Below are 13,010 nucleotides of genomic sequence, written 5' to 3'. Positions count from 1 at the left end.
CCGGCAGGAGAAGAAGCATCTGCAAACTCCTACCCCTTCCTCTTTCTTCCCCTGAGCCCCGTGTAGGTGGCTGACTGCCCGTGGCTCACCAGACACACAGGGGCAACACGCACAGGGGTCTGCAAGGCACACGGCTGGTCCTTCTGCCTGGGAAGGAAGTCACCGCAGAGAACTTACTGCTCCGCCCGCGGCTTCTGGTTGATGTCGGGAAGGACGTGAACGTCGTGGAATCCCAGTCGGAACTTGCTCAACAGAGAAATGATCCTGGAAGGTGGAGAGTTCTAAACATGAGTTCTTCCAGTCAACGGGTTGGTCTTGAGTGTCTACCGAGGACCCAGCAGCGAGTACAGCAGATCAAACCCTGCCCTCAGGGAGTTTGCATTCAGGACAAGAGCCGAATATTGATAGAGTAGGTCAGATGATGACGAGCAATGTGGAAAAGTAAGGAAGCAGGGTTTCCCCAAGTATCTCCGTACTCTACTAGCACGCCTTACGTTTTAATGTGTCTATACATCTGCCGGGGACCTTGTCACAATATGCAGTCTGATTCACCTGGTCGGGGGCAGGGGCCTGGGATTCTGCATTCTGATAAGCTCCCAGGTGATGTATACGGCTGCTCCACGGACCACACTTTGAGAAACAAGGGTCTAAGGGATGGGAAGGTAAACCACAGGAAATTACAGGGTGGGCGAAGGAAACAGAGATGCCGCACATGAGCTAAATGCAGAACCAGGAGCGACAGCCACATAGCACTGGCTTTGCATGCAACAGGGGAGGAGACGCCAACGCCATGGTTTGCGGCAGTCAGGGAGGGCTTCATGGAGGAGGCGGCAAGCTAGCCAGACAGTGCCTGGTGTGTAAGGTTACTATAAGGGGGTGTGGTGTCCACACTGGAGCCTTCTAAATAATATACCTGACTTGGCTCTAGCCCACCCACTGCATCAGAATTCCTGGACGGGATGGGACTTGGGGGATACTCCAGAATGAGCCGGCAGGGTTTGAGTGCATGGGGGTGGGAAGTCCAAATGAGCGAGAACATGGGGGCGCAGGGGGTGAAGGGGGAGCAGTGAGTGGCTAGCTGGGGGAGGCAGGAGGGAGGGATAAACCTTAAGGATCAGGCTGGGGCCCAGGTATCAAGCTGCTGCTGGTCCCTGAACTCGGGAGTGAAATTCGGGAGCAGAGCTGTGGGCAGATGTGTTGGTGTGCAGTGTGGGGGTGGCAGGAGGCAGCACAAGCCTGGTCTTGGGGTCACAAAGTCGGGGGAAGAGGGCTTGGCCTGGTGGAGGGACCGTTGGGAGGCAGAGAACACTCTACAACCTTCCCCTGCAGGACAGCCCGTGACCCCCATGGGGCCATGGTCTTGAGCCCAACTAAACCTGCTGAGCCCGGCTTCCACTGGGGGCTGGAACTGGAAGCTGAGCCGGCAAAGCAGCCTTCCTGGCCTGTTTCTGGAGATCACAGAGAAGCTAGATGCTGCTCTTTCTAAGCAACGCTTTCCTCGGCACTGCTGGGAAGGGCCTTCCGGTATAGAAGCTCTCAGCAGGGGTGAGGACAAGGAGATGGGGTTGCTGGGCACCCTTAACTCGCACAAGGGGTGACTGAGAAGGCATCATGGGGACGTAGTCCTGGTGCAGGACCGGGGTGGCAAGGCCACAGGGTCCCGGCCCTGGGGCGTCGTGGCTGGGATTGTTGTAGAGGGCACCAGAGGCTGGGCGGAGTTTCTTCTCTTTGGCTAATTAATCGCACGACCTTGAGCAAGCCACCCATTGTTCCCAACCTGTCTGCCCTGTCCAGCGGTCTTCCACCCTACAGCCTTTCACCTCACTTGACCTTGCCCTTGCTCTAAAACAACCGTGGCCCAACTCTAGGCACACGTGAGCCACCTGCCCGGTCGCACACCTGTATACCTGCCTTACCATCTACTTCCTTTTCGACTTAAATCAACTCATTTCTTACTTAGCCACATCTTAAAAGGAAATGTCATAGGGCAATGTTCAAGAGAAAACCAGCATCTCCTGCCGGAGAGAGGCGATCGGTAAAACCCACAAACCACCGTGGCTAAGTTCTGACCGGTAGCCGTTGCCGGCCAAGCTCCCCAGCCAGGCCTGTTCTTTCCGGGTGAGACGGATTAGCCTGGGTTTCCCGGCAGAGGGCCCTCCTCCTGTGGAGTGAGCCACACAATTGGAGGAGAATTAAACGTCACTTCTCACCAAGAAATTCAGTAGGATCTGCGGCCCCGTCTCCTGGCCACGGAAGTCACCTCCTGTCTCACCAGGAACAGCATCCCAAGCTTGGGGGGATGTCGCCCTGAAGGCTCCTCAGCCCCACCTCACCTCTCAGCAGGAGGGGCCTTCTCCATCCTTCCTTTCACACAGATTTCTCCTTGAGCAGATTTTGTGGTTTTAAAATGTAACACTCCTCCCCCTCATGGCTGGAACTAGAGCGCCTGCCGCTTATTAAAAGGGGGACAGGACACCGAAGCCTGCCCCGGCCCGGAGCCCCCTCACCACTGCTGTGACCTGGGGAGAGCTGAGCCCACCCGGGGCAGGGGTGCGGGTGCGGGGAGCGGGGGTGGGGGCAGCCCTGGGGAGAGCTGGGCTGGCGCTGGACGAGCAAGCCCCACTTACGCCTTTCTCTCCTGGTCCATCCTGTTGATCTGGCCCCCCACGAACACGCGGATCCTGCATTTGCTCCACCTCTTCTTGCGGCCGAGGAGATAGGGGATGAGGAGGGTGAGGCCTGGCAAGGAGGGTCCCCGTAAATCAAGAGGGAAGTGCTCTCAGGGCAAAACACCCTCCGGGTTCTCGCCCCGCTCTGCCACTGGCAAACCTCTTCCCCTCGCTGGGCCTCAGTTTACCCATCTGTATCATGAGGGTGCTAGACTAAAGCAGGGTGGCACACGGGGCTCTGTGGGCTGGGGTTCATTTAGCCTGCATGATGTTTTTATTCTATCTATTTATTAATATAATTTATTGTCAAATTGGCTAACATACAGCGTGTAAAGTGTGCTCTTGGTTTTGGGGGTAGATTCCCGTGATTCGTCGCTTACATACAACCCCCCAGTGCACATCCCAACAAGTGCCCTCCTCAATGCCCATCACCCATTTTCCCCTCTCCCCCAACCACCCTCAGATTGTTCTCTGTATTGAAGAGTCTCTTATGGTTTGTCTCCCTCACTCTCTGTTTGTAACTATTTTTCCCCCTTCCCCTCCCCCATCGTCTTCTGTTAAGATGCTCAAGATCCATATGTAAGTGAAAACATATGATATCTTTCTCTGACTGACTTATTTCACTCAGCATAATACCTTCCAGGACCATCCACGTTGCTGCAAATGGCATGATTTCATTCTTTCTCATCTGCATGATGTTTTTAAATAAGTGAGCTGACATTTAATAATTGGGGGCTCCTGGGTGGCTCAGTCGGTTAAATGTCCGACTGCGGCCCAGGCCAGGATCTCACAGTTTGTGGGTTCGAGTCCCACGTCGGGCTCTGTGCTGACAGCTCAGAGCCTGGAGCCTGCTTTGGATTCGGTCTCTCTCTCTCTCTCTGCCCCTCCCCCGCTTGCACTCTGTCTCAAAAATAAATAAGCGTTGGGGCGCCTGGGTGGCTCAGTCGGTTAAGCGTCCGACTTCGGCTCAGGTCACGATCTCGCGGCTTGTGAGTTCGAGCCCCGCGTCGGGCTCTGGGCTGACAGCTCAGAGCCTGGAGCCTGTTTCAGATTCTGTGTCTCCCTCTCTCTCTGACCCCCCCCCCCCCCGTTCATGCTCTGACTCTCTCTGTCTCAAAAATAAAAAAACGTTAATAAATAAATAAATAAGCATTAAAAAAATATGTTTATAATAAGTGGGGGCTTTGCATGTGAAAATCTGGATTGCTGGCATTTTTTGAAGATGAAAGATTTGACCAATGGATGGGAACCCTCATCCTTCCTTGTCATCCCTTCATAGAAGGCCAAGAGCAGCTGTCACTTATCACTGCATAACCCTGGACAAATTACGTCACCACTCTATGTCTCAGTTTCCTTATTTGTAAAGGAGTCTCAAACAACTTCCTACCTAAGGATTGCATTAGGTTAGCCCACGGAAAGCACTTAATGTCAAGCAAGGGTAAGCGTTCTCTCTATATTAACTTTCACCAACAGGATACATACTACCGGAGTGGGAACATTTTCTGTCTACCTGGGGCCCTATTTCTGTCTACATGGAATAATAAAGCTGAGAGGCATGTATCTTAAGAAAAATGGGAGAGGGTATATTTCTTTGGGAACAGAAGAACATTCCTACAGCTTTTCTGTGCACTGGCCCATCTCCCCCAGTTATGGCGGGTGCCCGTGGCTCCTAAGGCCCAGCTTGTCTGAACATTCCATCCCGTGCCAAACTCAGCTCCTCCTATAAAGTGCTCCATTTTATAGCTGAAACACTGGGGGCCAAGAGAGGGGCCCAGCCAGGCTCCCCCAAGCCCAGAGGTGAGCCCGAAGGCCCCTATTCCCCTTTTCTGGGCCCCGGGGTCCCTCTAGGAACCTTGTCCAGAGTGGCCAGGAAGGGTAGGCCATGTAGGGAAGACAGCCTTGGGGAGAGCTGGTGTCCAGGGGGGCACTGACCTCCGTCGTCAAATAGCCAGTAGATATCTATGGTCTTCTTGCCCTGCTCAGACTGGAAGATGGTGCTGGCCTGCTCCTCCCGTACCAGGGCCTCGGGGTCCACTGCAGGGGCACAGGGGCAGGTCACCTCAGAGCAGTGCACATTCAAATGCCTGCGTCTGTCTGAAAACAGAGCCACCTGCCCCGTGAGGTGGGCTCGCTGTCACCCGGGCCACGCACACAGCAGCCAGAAGCACCCTGCTCAGGACATGCATGGTGGGGACTGGCCCAGATCACCACCAGTGGCTCTCCTGACAGTGAGACCCTCATACCCGATTGTCAGGCAGGTGGACCAGGAGCGGCAGTCCCAGACATGCAGCGCTAGGACGTGCCCCTCCCTTGCTCCTAGCGTCTCTCTCCCAGGATTCCGGTGGGCATTGGAGACCAGGGACCATTCTCTTAAAAACAACCCTGTGCCCCTCGCAAATGCCCACCGGATGCCCCCAGCTCTTGTGCTGTTCCCCTGCCTCCCAGAGCATCAGTGGGAAAGGACTGAAGGAGAAGCCTACTCCTCTCCTCCCTGACATCTGAGTGTGGCCAGGTGCCTTTGGAGGGGTCGGACATGGGCTGCAGAGCCAGCTGGGTGGGTCCTCACAATGTCAGGATACTGAATTCCCAAAAAGGGTTGTGATGTTGAATATTGCCCCAGCCCACCTGCTCTGGCCCCCAGTTACCCATCCCCAAGGGTCTCGAGCACCTCCTGCCCTTGACCAGCTTCCCTCATGGCGCCCCACTAGCTGCCCCACGAGGTGAGAGCGCCTTGAGTGGGGTGGGGACTGACGTGTGCCTGAGACAGATGGCCTGGCCCCGCTGGTGCCGGCTTCTTTGCTGTCCTCCGCTGGGTCAAACACTGGGTCAAACACTGGGTTAACTGCAAGAGAGGGGACAGTTTTGTTCCCAGGCTCTCCTTGCCTAGGGCACTTCCAGGCTCCCCCTTATACTAGAAAGTCCTGACTCCTCACCTTCCACTGACCTGGCCCCTGCCCCTGAGCCAGGAGCCCTCACAGCATTTCCCCGTCTCAGCGAAAGTCCCCCTCCTCCGAGAGGCCTTTCGGACCACGTGCCCTGTGTTGGCGTCACTGTCTAAAATGACTTGTGGGTCCACTGCACTTCCTATGGGAACAGCAGCTTCCCAGGGGCAGACTTTGTTTTACCCCTGCAGTACCCCTAGCGCCTAGCACAATGTCTGTCAGGAGCATGGGCTGCTGTTCTGTAAATATTGGTTGCATCAATATTCATTGCACAGCCGCTGTGTGCCAGGCATGCTGTCTGCACAGGGTGACATGGGTTAGCACGCCCCGGTCCCCACCAGCCAGAACTGTAGCATCCGTACCTGTCAGCTCCCCCTGTGCCACCCCCACTTATTTTCTAGACCATATATTATTTCTTTCAGCCCTGCAAATATGACTAATTCAGGGTCTGCAGATTCCCGCATGACTAAACGTAAAACACATCCCTCCTCGGTGCCCCAAAGATGGTCTCGGAGATGTCCCGTCTCCGTGGCCTTTCTCTGTGTATTTTCATATTCCAGTGTCTTTATCTGGGCATTCTCCTTTCTTCCCTCTTTTTCTTTCTTCTCTTAGATCCTCTTTATCTCATCTGGTTGCAAAAACCCTGATAGTGATTGGGGAGCCCTGAGTTCCAGTCTCATTTCTGTACCCAGCTGGAAGTGTGGCCTCGAGCTGATCACTTCTCCTTTCTGGGCCTCAGTTTCTTCATTTGGAAACCTGATGAGTTCTAAGAGGCCATCAAAAGCTAACTTTTTATGAATATATGAGCTTTTATTCCTTACTAGCTTCTCTCTCTCTTCCCTCTACCACTTAAAAAAAATCGGGTTCTAGAACTTTCTGGGCTCCTGTTCTGGCTTTTGACAGGCATGCCAATAGGTGGGACGTGTACTCACTGTGTGCCTGCATCACTTCCGAGACGTTGAGCCCCTCACGCATCCTCATGACACACACACCGTAGTTGAAATCAAAAGCATCGCTGGGAGGAGAAGAGGTGGGGTCAGGTTCCTCTCGGTCCCAGCCCTCAGCCCCCAGCCCCCAGGAGACCAGATGTCTAGAGTTGGCCTTGCCTTCCACCATGCCCCTCTTCTCTGGGCCTCATCTCCCCCTCTCTGTGACACGCAAGTGGAACCGGAGAGCCCCCCAGGACCCCTCTGGCTCTATGGTCTGTGGCACTACGGATGCTGTGAACCCTGTACTCAGAGGGAAGCCAAGTCAGGCCAGTCTTTGAAGCAGGCTCTGTCCTCCTGATACATTTGGATAATCTGCACAACCCTGCCAACAGAGGTGGGCATGGGAATCACTAGCCCCATCTTATAGATCCAAAACTTGAGTTTTGGGGAGTAACTTGCCCATGACTGCACGCTAAGGAAGTGGCCAGCTGGGTCTGGAGCCAAATGGCTGAGACAGAACCCTGAGGGCAGGCACAGACACAGGAATGGCCTTGCTCAGGAAGGCAGCCAATAGCTTGTCTATGTGGAATGTCTAGAAGACTCCTACCCCGGAAGTGGATTTACTGCCCGGTTGACAGAGGGCCCCGGAGACCACCAGTAGGGCTTGATCTGATGAGCCAAGCATTGCTCCCGTGGGTTCTTTCAGTTACACATCTCTGGGACAGGGGCTTCTCAGGCCTCAGCATTTTGGGGTCTTGGAGCGCCGAAGCTGGGGGGTGGGGTGCTGAACAGACATCCCACCACTTCCTGCTGTGACTGTGTCCGTGGTGGCTCAGGTGCATGGCTCAGAGTCAGGCAGCTGGTTCACAGCAGACCCGGAAGCAGGTCCCAGGGACCCAGCGCTCAGCCTTTGTTCTGGAAATGCTACTACACACTGCCTCTCTATGCCACATCAACACAGAAAAGCAACCCAGGCAGGCATTTGCTGGCCATTGCGCAGCAAGAGCTGAAGGAGAAAAGGTTCAGAGTTCACCCTGAAGTCCCCAGGGAGTCCCCACATGGTCGCCTCCCTGGAGGCCTTCTGTAGCCCACAGGCGAGCACAAGGTTTTCACCTAAAAACCCACATTTTCAACTTCTCTGAAAAACCAGAAGATCTGGGCAACACTGGGCCCAGGCCCACATTTCTGCCTGGGCACGGCTGGCTGCAGCCAAGTGACAGCTGCTCACTCCAGCTCGCACCCCATCGTCCCACACCCGGCCGGTCCCCTTCTCTGTGTTCCCTGCCTGCCCCTGCCCATCTTGGTGTCCGTGCCCCAGAGTGGCGAGCCCTCAGTGGGTCTGTTTCTTCCTGAGCTTTGAACCGCCTTCTTCTAACACCCACTGCTTCCCAAGGCCCAGGAAACTCCCAAGGCGCAAATCAAGAGACCCCAGGCCCTGCCTCCCTCGTGCCCTCACTCACTGCAGGATGCCAATGTAGTCCTCCACTGTGGCCGGGTGAGCCGACTGCCAGTTCTTCTTGAACCCAATCACCAGAATGTTGGGCTTCATTCTCCCGAGACCTGTGGCCTGCAAGGGGTAGGGGGTTGGGGTGAGGGACCAGGCCTCGTGCCCCACAGGGGCTCTGTGCTGTGACGAGGGTGGGGCTCTCTCAGCCCCCGCTGCCCTCTTTGCCAGGTGGCGAGGGCTCAGAAATCCCATCCTGCCAGTTCAGGGTCCTGCCTGTCTGGATACACCTGTGAGAAAGGTGACGTGACAACCAGAAGCTACGATCACCGCACCGTCCCCATTAGCTCTGGATTATTCCAGTTCCTGCTTCTCCAGCAAATTATTCCTCGTCACAAGTGACTTGAATTTGGATGTCAAGCTTTAGAGTATCCCCAGGCCATCTCACCTGCCCATCTTTTGTATTTCTTTTTTCAGTGTTTAAAAATGTAAAAAAAAAAAAAAAAAAATCCCCAAATGTGGGAAACTCGACTGCATAATTTGTGGTAGTGGGGGACTGCGTTTGCGCTTTCCCCTGTAAAATAAATAAATAAATAAATAAATAAATAAATAAAAATAAAAATGTTAAAAAATTTTTTTGACGTAAAATTTACATAACACAAAATTAACCATTTTAAAGGGTATAGAATTTGGTGGAATTTAACATATTCAGAATGTTGTGCAAACATCACTGCTATCTATTCTCAAAATATTTTCATACCCCCCCAAAAGACCCTATATGTTCTTTTTTAAAAAATCGTAAAAAATATTTAGAATTATTAGAAAGGACTCCCAATGTTGACTCAGAATCAACACCTATTATTTTATCCCGTTTTACAGATGAGAAACCTGAGCGGTAAAATGAATGGCCTGGTAGAACATTCCGGAACTTGGTCTGAGCGGTGGCATCATACCGCTGGGTGGTATCTTCTTACGTAAACATTTATCAGGCTATACACTTAATACTTTTTCACTTTGCTGTCTGTAAATTATATCAGAAAAGAAAAACAAGGACGGCTCAAGCTCCCACCATCCCCACAGACTTCCAGGTCAGTTTCCCCTAGGCCCTGGGGACCCTGAGAAAGTGCCCCAAATTAGCATATCTGGAAAGGTGAGGAAGGTAGGAGACTCCTGTGGGAGTAGGAGCTTCAACTAGCCCCTTAGGACATCCTGCCTTCCGGGTTGTCCCACCAAAGCCACGGCACCTGCATGAGAATCTGTACACCACTACGGAGGTCCTCGGCAATGACATCTGAGTAGAAGGCCTTTATCTTCCTCTTGTTCAGCCACTTGGTGTGCCCATTGGCAATGAGCCGGAGCTCAGGCATCCTCTGTTTGTGGGGTCCCTGCAAGTGAGGGGAGCAGGTGACCTCAGGGGCTCCTTCCTTCACCCTCTGGCCTGAATGAGATTCAGCCCCTCTCCTCCCTGGAGGCTGCCCCATGGGCTCAGCCACACCCAGAGGTGCCCATTCTCCCATATGGAGTTAGGGGAGGGGAAAGAAGAGGAGGGAGCAGGGTGGGGGAAGGAAAATGGAGGCAAGAGGTGAGAGGTAGGGCAGTGGGGAGAAGCTGGTGACTAGAACAGGGGAGGGGAGAGAACCAGGCCCACAGCAGGGTCCGGTAGGCTTTGCTTCTCCACAGCCCTTCCGTCCCCCACGGCCCCCAACGCTGCCTGCTACCCTTCCAAGTATGGACTTCATGCCCAGGGGCTCCTCCAAGGGTACGTGCCCACCCCACCTGCAGGGGCCACTCACAATGAGCACGTGGCCACAGACCATCAGGCTGAGGTTCCGGGTGAAGGTGCCCACAAAGTCAACCAGGGCCGGGCGGAAGTTGGGGGGCCCCGTGAGCACCAGGCACTGGGGGCTGAGGAGGGGAAGGGAAAAGGGCATGAGCCATCTGGACAGAGCCCACAGGGGTCTGGGTGCAAAACGCAGGTGCCGGGAAGCGTAAAGACTGGGAGTGGGGAGGCATAGCATTTACAAGATCTCTGTGTCACCTGGGTGGGTGACTCGGCCTCTGGTCAAGGGCTGCTGCCACACTCAGCTGGAGCCAAAATTGGCCACTCCTCAGCCGTGTGACCGTAGGCCAGCTACGTAATTTCTCTGTGCCTCCGTGTTCTCATCAGTGACCGCGGTAATTTCATACACCCCAGAGGGCTGTGGTGAGACGGCGGATGGCACTTTGTGCAGCAATGCAACGTAAGTACTTAATGGCTGACTGTTAGCTATTAAGGTGTGGTGGGAAGGGGTCCAGGACACCCGAGTCTCCCTCTAAGGAGAGGTTCGTCATAGCCTGACGGACACCTGTGGCAGGGATGGCAACACCCCATCGCCCTTCTAGAGCCCTCTGCATTTCAAAGAGCAGATCCTGCTGTGGAAACTCAGGTACAGAGAGGTCACTAGACTTGCTTGGTCCCCACTGAGCCATGTCAACCTCGTCTCCTCCCCGCAGGGCGGTTCTCCTCCACCTCTGTTCCCTCTCTGAGCAAGGACCGCGCCCACCCTGGGTTTTCCCCGGGGCAGGGGCACGGGTCTTGGCCTGGAGCCTCCCAGAGCAGGGACATGGCTTTGCTCACCGGTAGTTCTTGATGTGATCCTCCACCTTGTTGAGGCCCACCGAGTAGCTCAGGGCCAAGTTGTAGGAGCCGGCCTGAACCGAGGAGCCCCAGTTCACCTCTGAGCAGGAGGGGTGAGCACAAGATTAGAAATCCCCGGGAGAAGCCAGACGTGCCAAGGGAGGGGACGTTGACCTTCTTTAGGAATCGAGCACCACGGGAGCTGGGCTGGCTGGTGGGTGGACAGCCTACAGATCTCTTCCTGAGTTTGCACATTGTCATACGGCTACATATTTAAAAGTTATACTTCATAGGATCAAACTCTATAAAATATTCTCCTCCCTTGACAAGCAGACAACGACCTGGAAAACCAGGTTCAAATTTAGAATTCCAGGCCTTCCCGGATTGCTGCATCCTGTCCCCAGACCACTGTCACCCCTGGATCCGCACTCGCGCGTATGTGGGCACCACGCTGTGTCCACCTGCCCTGCGGTCAGCCAGCCCCTGGCCACCCGCAGGCCCGGGTGTGCACACCAGCAGGCCGGCCTTTTCAAGAGGATGGACCTGGGCAGGCAATTGCTGGGTCCTGGGTGCCGGCGGGGTGGTCCGGACCCAGAGATGTGGGTTCTGAGCAGACACATTTCCCGTAGGCTTCTCACCCCACTGGGAGGGACGAGGCTGGAGGGTCAGAGCAGGGCCCTTGAGAGCACAGAGCCTGACACAGGCCCTCCAGCCGGGCCGAAGGGCACGATGGCGTGCTTGGCACCCTCAGGGGGAGAAGGGGCCCCTGGGCAGCCTGAGACCGCACACCTGGCTTCTTGTAGATCACGTAGAGCAGGAGGAAGAGAACGACGCCGATGGCGATGAGGGCTGCCCACCAGGTGAGAAGGAACATGATGACCACAGAGATGACCGCCCCAAACAGCGCCGTCCACTTGCTGTAGTATTGGAACGAGGGTCTCCACCCTGGGCGGGGGACACAGGTCACACTCGAGCCTCCTCCTGGGCCGGTGCTGCTGGGGCAGGGCCTGGGTGGCAACACCAGCAGAGCCCAGAGCCGGGATCCCGGGCTGTGCCCACCACCCGGGTCTCCTGGGGCTGGGCCTGGAGGCTCCAGGGAGGACCGCCCGCCCGCCTCGGCTGGCACTTGGCCACGTCAGGCTACTCCAAGGAGGAGGCATCCAGCTCTGGCCAAATACGGCCACGCATCAGCAACAGCACCGGCTCCCGTGTCTCCCGGGGAGCCAAGGGGGTGAGAGCACGAGGAAGGATGTGGTTCTGCGGGGCTCCATGCCACCGGGCCATGCCCGGCCCACCACTACTGACAGCTGCCCCACGGCACGACTGTGGGGCACCACAGCCCCCAGTCTAAGGCAAAGGTGGCCTGGCGACCAGCCCACTGGGGATTTGGGGCCTAATAATAATAATAAGAAAAAGGTTTTCTCGAGACTCTTTACTGCCATCTGCTAGAAGTTTTTCAGGACAAACATAGAAATCGATGATGTAAACAGGCGGCACCCCAAGAGCTGTGCAGTAAACAACCTACAGCAACCCTCTCTGTGACTTTGGGCCATTCTCTTCCTCTTCTGGGGAGTCAGACTCCTGACTCCTGTAAGATTGGTGCAGGAAGGCACTAGAAAAATCTCTGCACCCTGGAAACAGTGTATGAATCCACATACAGGGGACACTGTCCGTGCTTGAGAAAGGATAGCTATTATGATGATGATTTCAATGGTTCCTTGAATCGGTTTTGATTTGGGAGGTGACTTTGGTCTGCCCACCTGCATCACGCCTTCCGCTCCCCCACCCATACCCCCGCCCCAGGTGCTTCCTCCCACAGAAGGGTGGAGGGGGCTGCTTACCGGGCGAGTTGGTGATGGAGGCGTGGAAACAGCTGAAGTTGATGAGGGCGTAGGAGCACAGGAAGAAGTTGGAGATGATGGGGGCAATGGTGTTGAGCTCAGCTTCAAGGACCCGAGGGGAGAGAGGACAGTCTGTTGGGCAACCAGCCAGGGAGCCACCTGGCACCCTCCCTCGAAGTTGGGGGATTCCAGACAGGCCACAGAGGCTCAGTGAGTCTCGGCCTTCTCATCTGTGAAATGGGTCCATCGTGTTGTGACACTCAAGGGGCCGATGTTTCGTTAACCGTAAAATGCCAGCTCTTAAGAGGATGGAGAGCAGTGGGGAGAGGCTACGGGATCACAAGGACAGTGGCTGTCACATTTTTTTTTGTAACACAAATTACAGTAGGGAATATACTTTACAGCGTGACCGAAGACACGGGACCTATACGATCTGTTATCTGAAACCCTGAGACCATAAGACACACACAGTTCCACCCGCAGTAGAAACCCACTCAAGAACAAGTTCCTTCCCTCCCCTGCCTCACTCCACTGCCACTGCCCCGAGAAACCCCAGACAAACTTGTGT

At 55.0% G+C, this 13,010-nt stretch overlaps 1 protein-coding gene across 3 annotated transcripts in view; it reads right to left on the bottom strand.

Moving 5' to 3' along the window:
• SLC12A3 (solute carrier family 12 member 3) overlaps window positions 1-13,010 on the bottom strand; it is a 38,178-nt gene that overhangs the window by 10,913 nt on the left and 14,255 nt on the right. For 2 of the 3 annotated variants that reach the window (XM_047078433.1, XM_047078435.1), the window contains exons 13-23: window positions 12,443-12,544; window positions 11,391-11,546; window positions 10,602-10,701; window positions 9,778-9,889; window positions 9,229-9,369; window positions 8,001-8,107; window positions 6,544-6,626; window positions 5,422-5,511; window positions 4,602-4,703; window positions 2,628-2,739; window positions 178-264 (exon numbers count right to left, since the gene is read on the bottom strand). In XM_047078433.1, coding sequence (XP_046934389.1) covers window positions 178-264; window positions 2,628-2,739; window positions 4,602-4,703; window positions 5,422-5,511; window positions 6,544-6,626; window positions 8,001-8,107; window positions 9,229-9,369; window positions 9,778-9,889; window positions 10,602-10,701; window positions 11,391-11,546; window positions 12,443-12,544 — 1,192 coding nt within the window. Of the gene's footprint in view, window positions 1-177; window positions 265-2,627; window positions 2,740-4,601; window positions 4,706-5,421; window positions 5,512-6,543; window positions 6,627-8,000; window positions 8,108-9,228; window positions 9,370-9,777; window positions 9,890-10,601; window positions 10,702-11,390; window positions 11,547-12,442; window positions 12,545-13,010 lie in introns of all 3 variants that reach the window. The other variant, XM_047078436.1, reaches the window with a different exon arrangement.

This window comes from Lynx rufus, unplaced genomic scaffold, assembly GCF_022079265.1.
Source record: "Lynx rufus isolate CCGP_SWC_20201006 ecotype Redwood Valley unplaced genomic scaffold, mLynRuf1.p SCAF_16, whole genome shotgun sequence".
Taxonomy (NCBI): Eukaryota; Metazoa; Chordata; class Mammalia; order Carnivora; family Felidae; genus Lynx; species Lynx rufus.
Note: the sequence above shows the minus strand (reverse complement) of the source record. Positions and strands in the feature narration are given on the sequence as shown.